At 38.7% G+C, this 12322-nt stretch overlaps 1 protein-coding gene across 5 annotated transcripts in view; it reads right to left on the reverse strand.

Annotated features, from left to right (window-relative positions):
• The window catches only part of RALGPS2 (Ral GEF with PH domain and SH3 binding motif 2), a 109949-nt gene that overhangs the window by 54091 nt on the left and 43536 nt on the right, over window positions 1-12322 (reverse strand). For all 5 annotated transcript variants that reach the window (XM_066192153.1, XM_066192155.1, XM_066192156.1 and 2 more), the window contains 3 exons: window positions 9724-9813; window positions 6448-6540; window positions 2306-2432 (listed from right to left, as the gene is read on the reverse strand). In XM_066192153.1, coding sequence (XP_066048250.1) covers window positions 2306-2432; window positions 6448-6540; window positions 9724-9813 — 310 coding nt within the window. The remainder of the gene's footprint in view (window positions 1-2305; window positions 2433-6447; window positions 6541-9723; window positions 9814-12322) is intronic.

Here is a 12322-nt window from a genome sequence, read left to right on the forward strand (position 1 = left end):
CCCCCCAGTTAAATGTGGAAGCCCATCATTATCTTCTCCACAGAGGGTGAGCTGTGGAAATAAGACAACAATCTGTACTTCTGTGGCTCCGCTCCTATCGCAAAAGCTACACCAAGAAAGCACTTAAGCTTTCTCTTATAATGCCAAGACGGCCATGAAAAAAATCTAGACCCACATCTGGCATTTGGTTGCAAAAGGGTGAACCATTCAGCCTTGAAACTGCAGCTGAAATTCCTTTATATGCTCACTTTCCCTATAGCCTTCCAAACAGAGGTCTCCACAACCAGTCTCAGTGTCTCTCTAGAGGGGCTTTGCAATGGCAAATTTAATTGTGTGGCAAGTCTCATGCTCTACACTCTTCCAAAGAGCATTTTGGGGGAGCGTGGCAGCTGCTGGCTCTCCCCATCAGGAGTGAGGAACCCCCCCACTCCTCTGTTTACCATGAGAGGGAATGGTCCTCTTGAGGAATCCCCTTCCCTGCATGTACCATAATCATAATTTCTACCTGCAGACTTCTAGGTAGGCTTTCCTACACAATTTAAACCAGGAACAGCATTGCTGCCCTAGAGAATCTTACTGCAGAAGTATTCCTTTTAGGAATACTTTAGTAACCTGTAACTGATAAGCCTAAAACAGCAAGTTAAACAAGCAATTTAAGTTACTTTTGTTCCAAATGACTGTATTAGTAAAAATGCCTGGGGAAGGAAATTGAAGAAATAACAAATGTACTCAGGTCTTAGCAGAGATTAAAGCTTTCATCAAATGAGAAAACTTGGAATCGACTATCAGTCCTCCAAAGTGGATCCAGATTTATTATGACTTGTTCAAGGCAATTTTTTTTTCTTTTTGCCACTTTTTAAAACCGTACAAAATTAATTTGAGAGGTATTGCACCAGTGGGAATTTGCTATTCCTTTGGAGAATTAAAAAGGCTTGAGGACATTCCTTATGTCACTAATAAGAACTGGTATCACATGAAACCAGGTCACAGCAAATGCTTTAACTACAGCAGGTCACAGTAAGGAGCATTTCTTTCTAAATAGAAAAGAATTATATACTTCACTTCAAAGTATCAAGTCAAGCCCAAAGGTTACTGTAATGTAAAAGTTCGACAAGAAGCTGCTCCTTATTGGGGAAAACATCTGTAACTGAATAAAACTTAAAAACTGTTTCCCAAGATTTGGCTTGGGATTTTTATAATCATCAAGAAAACAATTTGATGCTGGGTTCATGTTTCAAACAACACGGCATATGGGTAAAAAGCATCAGCATAAGAAGCATTTCAGAACTAGGTACCAAGTCTCTATATTGTCTACGTACACAAGATGGGAAAGCTCCATGTTTCAACACATTATATAATGCTTGGTTTCCTTTTTGTGCCTTTCAATTCAGGCCCTGAATGACAAACACTACAGAGCATTAAACTCTGGTCCCCCACAGTGAAGTATTTTTTCTACTTCTGTAGCAAGCGTGCAAAATTCAACCAATTAATCCTGGAAAAGTTAACAGCCCAGCACAATAAAGGAAGTATCAAAATTCAGGAATAGAGATTACAGTTTAATAGGTCTTAATGACCACAAGAGCTCATCTTGAATTCAGTTGTAAGAGCAACTTATTATCTGCAAAAACATGAAGAATTGGATACACAATTCCTTAATTTTATGTGATTACCAACATCTCACGAAACAAAAGCCACATTAAAAAACAGCACACTTACCATTTTAATGTCTGTTTAGTTTAAATAACACTAAATTAGCTTGACAACAAAACCAACACATATCAAATGCATTTATCTAGTTTTTAGATACACAGGAATATAATTTACTAATAATTATTCCATAAGGCTGCATCAGTTATAACAATCTAGTTTCTCTCGTCACGTTGGTGTATATTAAATGCAGCAATATCTCCAGATTTTGCCATATTCCAAACTCTAAGATCTATATTTATTCCTTTCGGAGGCTTGTGATTTATAGTTTCTCATATATTAAAACCCAACATTAATAGAACAGACAAGTATTTAGGAGGGCTAGCAGGCATAACAATCGAAGTACTTCTCCAGAAGTCATTGTATCTGTACAACACGTGGCAAAATAGTTTCCTAGAAAACTGATACTGGATGTAAAACCTGCAGTGTTTGTGTGCCTTAAGAGGTATTTTCTTTCTGAGGTTCTGTCCTGCCACATACAGACTGTCCAGAATCACCTTGGGATGTAGATTCTCCACTGAAGTATTCAGAGTTTCCTGAATGCTTAAAAGATGGTGTTTAGCTTGTGTAATTAGTGGAGAAATAGGCTACAGCTTACCTAAGTAGGGAATACAAGGAGTCATCTTCAAGCTGCTGATGTAGTCTCTAAGCCTTTTGTAATTATCTTCTTTACTCATAACATATTCCAGCTTGTCAAAGGTGGCTTTATCCTTCCGACTCAGTAACTAGGCAAAGAAAATAGAAGGCAAAACCAGATGAGTTAAAGTTTGATCGTTACGATTTTCTCTTTTAGCCTTACAAGCACAAATTTCCACTTCCCCCGTTGCTGTTGCTGTTATTGATGTGCTGGTTTTTTCTGTTTGTGGGTTTGGGTTTTTTTTTTAACTCAACTGTTTCAGAATTACATCATTTACCCCTTAAAGAGAAGCACTTGGAAAGTTTATAAAGAAAAGCATCAATTCTGGGTGTTAAATTTAAAAAGACTTCTATAAACTAAGCAGGTAAACATGCTGGTGTCCTGGAAGATCCTTCTGAAACAATGTAAGTTATCAAAAAACAAATCTAGCTAACACACATCACGAATTCATGTGCTGTCCACATCAGCAGTACTCATGCCAGTAACATTTTCACTCTGATTATCCATACGTGTGTTGGCTTGGGATGGAACGGAGTCAATTCTCTTCACAGTGGCCAGTATGGGCTATATCTTGGATTTGAGTAAGGATCTTATCCGTGGCTTTTTACAGAAGGCTCATGGACTTGTATTCATCTGTCAACTGGCAATTTTACTGGCTTTTAATATTACAGAAATGTCCATTTTGAACAGAAAACTTTAAAGTCATGGTTCTCCTTCATTATCCATTCCTCCTGCCTCCAATCCCTTCCTTTGACAGAATTAACAGCAACCAGGCTGCCTTTGTAAGATGGGGAAAGTAAGTTAATTTCCAAACATCTCGCTGAACTGCTGCTGCAAAAACTGCCTCAAAGTCTTTACTTCAACTCAGAGTCAGAATTCAACAAAGGGTGTAAGATGTTCCCACCCAAGATTTTGGCAGGAGATTCAGCGTTCCAAGTCCCAGTCACAATTTTTCCTGTACAATGCAATTACAAGGGTTAGATAATTGAATTTCTATGAATATTCCCTTTACACTTCAGTTAAAGACCAACCTAGGTGAGCCTGACAAAAGTGAAGTCTCCCTTCTGTAAATTCACTGTTGAAAGGATTTATTTCTACTTCCATTTCCTACATCCAACTCTTCATGAGGGCAGACAAACTTTCAGGTGAAAGCCACTAGTTCAAAGTAATTGTCTCCCAAGACATACTCAACACTGACATTCCAGCAATTAATTTGCATCTTTAATTTAGGTTTGGTTCTAATACCCAAACGAATAACATCTCCATTCATTAGAACTGCAGACTCTTCCAGGAGAAGGAAGCAGCAGACTGACATGGCTCCTTTCCAACCACCCGAACATGACATTCATCTTTTGAAGTTCATCTTCTCGAAGCTGGTTCCCGTTTTATCAGCTTGGACTAGCTTGCTTCTTTCTAATAATATCCTAAAACATTCTGCCATCATTTAATGTCTGAAAGGTTTTCATAGTTTTGCAGACTGAAAGGTAAGGCAAGACTAACAGATACAATAATGGCCTGATTTCAAACTTGAATGAAATAACTGTATTTTCCTCAAAACATGCTGATTTGCACACTCTTATTCAAGTCTGATGTATCTTCTCAGGCTCTTTGGATCATCTTGTAACCAGCTGATCCTGCATGACTTCCCCTGGTGCTCCTAGGCCAATTCATGCCATGCCTCCACCTCCTGCATTCAGGAAAAAAGTCCAGAGAAGCCGAGGACATTAGAAGTGTTTCTGTGAGGGCCTATAAGGACCCATTTCTTAGTCCTTCAGTTTTGGAGCTGCTTCTTTTTAAAATAATGTTTCTTCTTCTGTCTCTTGGATGAAAAGAACAGTAAAGAGCTCTACATATGCAGAGACAATAAAAGCTGACAGTTTATAGCAGCAGGGAAGGATTTGGAGCCTTCTAAATTGCTCTTGGCTTTCTAGCTATAGTGTGCCAGCACTGAATACAACCTTTTTGAAATGCCAGCAAGAAGAGATGAGGTCTCAGGACACTGGCTCACCCCACTTCACATATTTAATGATTATTTGCTTTATTGCCCAAACCCTCACAGGTCACCTAGAATTCCTTTACATTAAATGGAGACAAGCTGAATATTCTATTCTGTGAACTTTCTTGGAAAGGCTCACAATTCTTCTCAAGTTTTGAATGGGGCAAATCACACATTAAAAGCAGCACTTACGATTCTCCAGAGTTCAGACTGTGTGCAGGCGACGAGTGAGACAAATTTCAGACAAATTCAGACATACTGTCAGAAGACATGAATTTCATCTTTTTTAGGAACATTAGATTACCAAGCAAGTATTTAATGGCTCCCTTCAACTCTAGATTCCAACCATTAAAGGTGGCTTTTTTTTTTAAGGGAATGAATATACTTGCAGCTATTTTCCTGACTTTGTAAATTGAGTTGATTGAGGGTTGCTACAAAGCACCTCAGAAACAGAAAAGAAATTCTTCCTTGTTGAAGGTTTTGGAGGGTTCTTGTGTAACTTACCCACATACCTTTGTGACTCAGGCTTGGTGTGCCTTTTCTTGCTTTTAATATACAGAAAGCCAAAGGCTTAGAATTATCTTCAGGAATTTATAAGCTGAACTTCCAAGAGAAGGACAACTAAATCAGTTTGCACTGCACATCGCTGGGAGCTACCCTGCAACTTGAACCTGCAAAGGCTTTTGTAAGATGATGAAAAGCACAGACTCACTTGGAATTGTAAGAGGAATCAAACACCTGCAGAAATGTGGGACAAATTACCTGGAATTTCAGAGGCTGGAAGAGGGATGAATTATAAAGACTGATACATATGTCAAGAGCACACAAATAAACCTTGTAAGTGCAAACTAGTGCATAACCAAGCATCAAAAGAAACTAGGAACTTCCAGTTCTGAATAGCATCATCATGGTACTAATTAATGTGGTTATTATTAATATATGGTAATAGATACATTTAATTTGAGCTGTGTACAAAATGAGATTTAAAAGTCGACTTGGCCTCACAGTTACAGAAAACTGTTGAGGCATCAATTCATCAACATAAAATCTGAAAACCAGAAGTTCTCCTCGAGATCATTTTGAAGTGTTAATTTCACTAAGATTTCCTCAGAGAGATTTTTGGTATTTGGAAGCAATGCCTAACTTAATTGTGCATTTGCAAAATGTGACCAGAACTCTAGATGAGTATCTTGGCAGAAGTGAATTATATTCAATTTGGGAAAATTTATCAACTAAATGACATTTTCATGCAGTTGTCAGACAAACTTCTTGCAATATCCAAGGATGCACTTGTGTGTGTTCAGTGAAAGTTTTCAGCTTTTTAAAATAATCTGTTTATATGTATCCCTTGCACAGGAGCCGCTTAGTCACCCAATTTTTTCTGCCGCACTGAATGTCACATTCATCTGAATCAGCTGAAAAACTACACAATATATGGCTGAATAAGGACTGTTTTCTAACATCTAAAATATCAATGAGCAAAAGTAATTCCTAATATTCTTATCGAGGATACAATGATAAACAATATTAAAAACAGATGACAAATAAAAATGATTCCAAAGAATACTGTTTTTTCACAACTGTATAAAGGCAGAACTACAAATATACTGTCTAATGGGGTTGTAACTATGAAATTATGATGAAAAGTGCTAGAGTTAGTTATCAGTTAGAGAAACAACAAATCTCTTTATGGAAACTGAATCAAGAGTTTCTGAGCATCTGCTCTCCATAGCAAAAAAAAAAAAAAAAAAAAAAAAAAAAAAAATTCCAACAGTATAAACCCCAAAATGATTAAAGTATGACCCGCTTTGGCATTCAGAATTTTCCAGCAACTGAATACAAAATAGCTTCTGGCCACATGAGAAGCCTCTGCATTTAGCAGAATTTGCAGGGAACTATTTTTCAGAGGAAAATATTTCTACAGTAGAATGGAAAAAAAAAATAAGAGGAAACCATAGACTTCAGAGGAACTAGGAGCATTATGTACTCAGCAGAACAAAGTTAAAGCTCTCTGCAGTAACTGCTGCATCCTTGAAAACAAGCTTCAGAATGTTGTATTTACCTGAGAATTAATGAACCCCACTCCCTTGTGCTGCTGCTCACTTACCGCCCACGTCTTGGTCAGCCTGAAGATGGGAGCACTCTGGAGGCCTGACACCACTGCCATGAGAGCATGGAGGTTATTCAGCTCATACAGTTTCTGAGGACAAAAAAAGAGAAAAGTAGTAACAATGAACAACATTCTGAGTGCTGTCAATAGTGAATACAGAATCAATAACAGTATAAAGATGCCGAAATCTCGCACGGTCTAAAATGAAGTGTTACAGTGAACTGCTGTGCACACAGACCACTCTTTATGGCACCTTCTAATTTTTCATTACTGCATCTCTATGCTTTTGGATTAGACTAACTAGCTGTTTCATAGCCCATAGAGAACTCTTAAAATATCTATATAGACACACATCTTGGGGAATATATTTGAAGTGTCAGAAATTTTCTGACATTCAAACCCAACAAATTCCTTTCATAGCATTCAAGAGTATTTTAAAACAACATGACAGAAAGGACAACCCAATGGTGAATGATATAAACATGCCAGTACCTAAAGTTTATGCAACTACCAGGGTTACATCAAAACACCCAAAAAATTTCTTAGCAGAATGAAATCAAGGAGGTAAATTTCAAAAGCCACATACCTGAAGTACTCTCACTGAAAGGCCATTTCTGGAGTATGGCTAAGTAGTGGAAAGCAACAACCCCACCAAAATTGAACAGCAAAAACATTAGGATAAAAGAATTCCCTTAAAAACTCTCTGCAAAACACTGTGCTTAAGTGCATTTTCTCACACATTTGGAATTTCCCTCCCTTTTCTTTTTCCTTTCCCTCTGTCTCCAAAACTATCCAGTACCTTGCCAAGTAACTACTGGTACTACTGTCATGAAAGCTTAAAAACAGTCTGGAGGAAAATGCTCTTCCTGAAGCTCTTCTGCAATCTCAATTGTTCTGAAAGCTGTGAGCTCCCAGAGACCCAAACTACATTCATTTCTGGTGCAGTGCACCCAAATTTAGGTTCTACCCCTAATAGAGAGACTTTGCTAAGGAGAAATGATACTCAACCACAGTACTGCAAATCTTGTTTAATCCATTTGGAATGTTTACCAAGGCAGATTAGGATTCCAGCAAGGAGAAATAAGGAACCTTTCCTATTCAAAAAATGGTGGGAATCCTTTTTCCTACTTGAAACTCAGCTTACTTCTTGCTTAGGAAGCCTTTCATGAGGCAAAAAGACATAGAACTAGACCAAAGGAATACTGACTAAATGCTGAACCTCAAAGGAGTGCCTCTATTTGGAAGGATGAAAGCCAAAATCCAAGGACGGGCTCCTGGCTAACAGTTTTGGAACAGGGCAAATGATTCTCTCTCCACTTAACACACTGCCAGGAAACTTGCAGCCTTTTCTGGAACAAAGTCCTCACAAGTATTAATCAGAAATGCCACTTTGAATGGCACCCCAGTAGCATTTCCAGTCTGGGTGCTCCGACCTCCATGATTCCAGTACGTCCTGCTGACAGTGGAAGTTTGCCCACACCTTCTGAGGAAGTGCTTCCCTCTGCTCATCCTCTTTCGGGAGGATTCTTTAGTAACCAGGTGTAAAGGGTAATCAGTATTTTGTGGGGCAAGGTGAAAGGGGTTGGATGTTTTTCATACACCACAGTCCTGTTATCCTCCCAAGCAGTCCTGCTGAAATTTGTCCCTCCACTTACACAGTAACCCTTTTTCCTCCCACACACATCCCAAGCAAGGCAATAAAGTTCACTGTCCCAAAGGACAGTGTAGCTGATCAGAAATGAAAAGAAGGGCTTTCCCAGCTGCCGCCAGCAGTGAAACAGAAGTCATCACCAACCAGTCTGGGAACTTCAGGGGAATGCAGCTGCTGGGTCTAATTACTTCACATATTAAGCAGTATAGATCAGATACCATTTAAGCACTGCCAGCTATACAACAGGTTGCCAGCACAAGGAATTCACTGTGGAGTGGATTTACAGCTCCTCTAAAGAAAAGGTAATTAATGTGACCTCTGGCACCAAGCTGCTTTGATAATAGCTTTGGATAACAGAAACTCCTTCCAACAGCCCCCATTGCACAGTAACTTCACGTCAGCAGCCATATGTAAGCAAAGCCAAGGTAACAAGCACAGAAGTAAATGAACTGATAGAAAAAACACCCCATACAGAGCTTCTTGCTTTTCGTAACTGTGATTTTTACAGCTGACAGGTAAGCAAAGCTCAGTTATCTGATTGTTAGAACATATAACTGCCCCCAAGCCAGCAGCATTCCAGCAGACACTGCAGCCCGCAGTGCACTGGTGAGGTCGGGCATGTTCAGGGTGCTGCAGCTAAAGCTGAGCCTACAACACCCAGCACTGGCCAGTCCCACCCCAGTATGAACCAGAGCTGAGCCCACCTGGCTTCCCACATCTGTTCTGCACTGTGGCCACACAGAGCTGAACCTCCCTCTCCTACAGAGGGAACATGGATCACAAAGTCAATTTTTTAATGTTTGTATTTCAAACAAAAGCACGAGCATTGGCTTTTAAAAATACATGAGACAAAGATACATTAACTCACAGATACCAAAGGATGTTTAAGAGAGATCATTAACCCTCTCTGATGACACCAAGATAATTGAGCAAAGCCTGTGGAATCCTACAAAATCAGCTCTTGCTTTGTCCAAGGTTGAGAGTCAAATCCCACAGGAGTAAAATATTGCTTCATAAAAAACGGGCTTGTCAAGACATGGAATGCACTTGAATACAAAATTAATTAACAAATATTTTACATCTTTTTTTTTTTTTTTTTTTTTTTTTTTCAGGTAACCCAGGGTAGTCAGAGCAGGCAGCTATAGTAAAAGGCAGGCACCATCTGACAGCTGAAACTTGAAAAACAACCCCTTCTTCTCACTACTGTGAAGAAGTTTCACTCTGTTTGAAGGGCCATATGTCACTCTAGATTTGCTGACCCTTTTCTTATCAATGTCAGCCCAACAGGCTTTAAGAAAGATTGAGCGCTCCAAAATGCCTTCTGAATCAAAGTCTGTTTTTCAAACCACATTTTTAAAGCTGATACCATTTGAGTAAGAGATAAAAGACCCTTTCTTTCCAATGGCAAAAGCAAACACACTATTTCTGTTCTGACTAATGCTGTTTAAATTGACTGTACGCTTTGTGACAACACAAAAGCCAAACAGTTACTGATGTGAACAGAAGCAACCACAGCTAAGTCAGGTATCAAATATTTCCCTGTATTTCTGAACTCAGCAAACTGGGTATAAAACCTTTGATCGTGGTGAATCCCACACCACCTTCACAATACAAATTCTTACCTTTGCAGTTTTGATGTAGTGGCTCAAAACCTCAGCTCGTATTTTTAAAGTCTGTGCATGCAGAATCTCTCTAACAACCCAGAAGCTTACCTAAAATGTAGAAAAAAATGCCTTTTAAACAATACAGAGTTTGAACACTATACTTTTAAAAGTGTCATTCATTTTTATGAAAGTATGATCTATGGAAACAGACTTGAGTTCAGGCAAAGCTTGAGGATGAGATCACACACAAAGCAAATGGCAAAACACTCAAACTTTGAACAGTGCTGTCCCAGGAAAATAAAATCATTAGGAAATGTTATGAAAAACCTACAAAATGAAGGAATATAAACACTAACATCAAATCATAGCCATCAGTTTGCTTTCCCACAACATCAAAGCTGCGTTACTCAACTCTTACATGAACTGAACCGCTTCAGCTACAGTTCACTGGCATTTCCAACACCTCCAAAAAAAATAAACCCTGAACAAAACTACAACATAAGGTAGGAAGCTCTGCCATAACCTAGCTTCTAGTTTATACTCTTATTTCTGACTGTGCCAATTACCTGCTGATGTACAGCACAGCATCATACTCTCAGTTAAGCTCTCGAGCACTGACTTGGCTGCTGCATAAGATCCCTGCTAAGTTCAGTATAAAGAATGGTTGCTGCATTTCATACTTACATGAATCTCATAAAGGCTGTACTGTAAAAGTGTTTGGTAATATGTCTAAACTCCACTGCTTTCTATTCTCTGCTCCCTCCCACCCTCTGCCCTCACACAGAATGCTAAAAATTAAACACTTCCATAACTGTAATAAAGCAGTAGAAAAGAATTAGCAAAAGATAATAAACACTGCAGCTTTTATTCATGTATTTGCTACAAGTTAGGAAAAAAATTAATTATCATCAAGATCCAGCATGAGTGGTATTTACAAAACTACTGAAAATGGTGTAGGAAGAAATTTGCTGTAAGTTTACTCTTCTACATGAAAACCTTTCAAAATGTCATGTTGCTTTGATTTTTAAGTGATGCTAAGCTACTACTTGTAAACTAACACTGTGTATGTGTTCAGGTTCCTGGCCAAAATCTCAATTAGAAAAATGAAATATCCTGTTCCACTTTGTACAGTACGACAGCTCCTAAGACAGATTTTACAAAATTATTACATTTGCCGTGAAGCTACAGAGATCTGATGAAAACTGGGATGTCAAATCACAAAAGCTCTTTGGAACTGAGAAATGGAAGAATGACAAGAAAACCCACAAAAAATCCTCACAAACATCTTGCATAAGAATCACTTTCCTTTGGTCTGTTTGTCTAAGATTGTGTTAGCCAGGAAAGAATTAACTATGGAGCTCAGGTTTCTCTTCCCTTTCATTTTTCTTCATTTTCTTTCCTCTTTTTCTTTTTGGCAAAGCAAAATATCTGCTGACAAACCCCGTTATCCTCACAAACAAGAAGTGGTTCCACGCGATTAAAAAAGTCTCAGCGTGTTGCCATGCTCAAAAATGGCAGATGTTTTGAAACCACTGTTTAAAGTTAAAAGGAGAAAATATGGAAAATTGTCTCATTTTTGATGGTACATCATCAAATCGTAATAATCTGAAAATCATAGTCACAGTACCTGTATTTAAATGACAGAGACTGCCATTCCCTTTGTTTAGTTATAGAAGAATTTTCCTTTAAGGACAGGGTTCCAAGTGCTGAGACAATCTCAGGAGGAGTGAGAGAAAAAGAGATTTGAAACTCTTCCACTTCTTCATAATTTAGAAAATGAAAATATGTAGATTGTTGCCAGGTCTTCTCCAGTATTTTCTTTAATTAAATATTCTAAAGATGTCCTTAATGAGTCCTGCCAGGAGCAGGGATTTGCACTCTATGATCCTTATGGGCCCCTTCCAGTATCCACTATCCCCTCGAGATAGTCTACGATTCTATCAAATACAGAAGTACTGAATACAGAAAATATTTGACAGTACTTCAAAATTTTGTCATAAAAAGCTTGACCTCAGTTTGGTGCTCTGCTGTAGTTACACAGCTTAGAAAAAGAACTTTCTTTCCCCTGACTGATCAATGAGTTTTTAAGGAGATGGTCTCCCACTGAAGATCAAGGGAATTTAAATTTTTAACACAGATTTCCGTATCATAAAGAATCACATAAGGACAACACACACAGCACTACACCTTAAGACCGCAAATGTCTTCGATTTTAAGTTCACTGAGTGTTGATGTAATAGGAGAATGCTTGTGATGGGCCAGACTGTGACACACTTGCTCGGAACACAGAGCAACACTCCAGCATTTTCATCGGGACAGAAATCAACTGATTTCCTCTGTCAGTCCTGACTTCTGTGGAAGTCCACTGGCATCACACAGACACAAACACTGTGACACACAATTGCTCTTGTTTGCCCAAGGAAGCCTGGATTCTGTCCCAGTCCCAGCCAGACCTCAGCTCAACAATTCCAAGCTCTTGTAGGAAAATAAAAAAACCCAAACAAACCAAACCAAATTTTCTCTGAAGCTTAGAGCCCTCCAGTCCCTTCGGTGACAGAGTAGGCAGGAGATACAGAATCAAACACACTTAATCACTTCCACTTCAACCACTTCCAGT

This window comes from Chamaea fasciata, unplaced genomic scaffold (assembly GCF_029207755.1).
Source record: "Chamaea fasciata isolate MVZ Bird 193981 ecotype frontalis unplaced genomic scaffold, bChaFas1.0.hap1 SCAF_10, whole genome shotgun sequence".
NCBI lineage: Eukaryota > Metazoa > Chordata > Aves > Passeriformes > Sylviidae > Chamaea > Chamaea fasciata.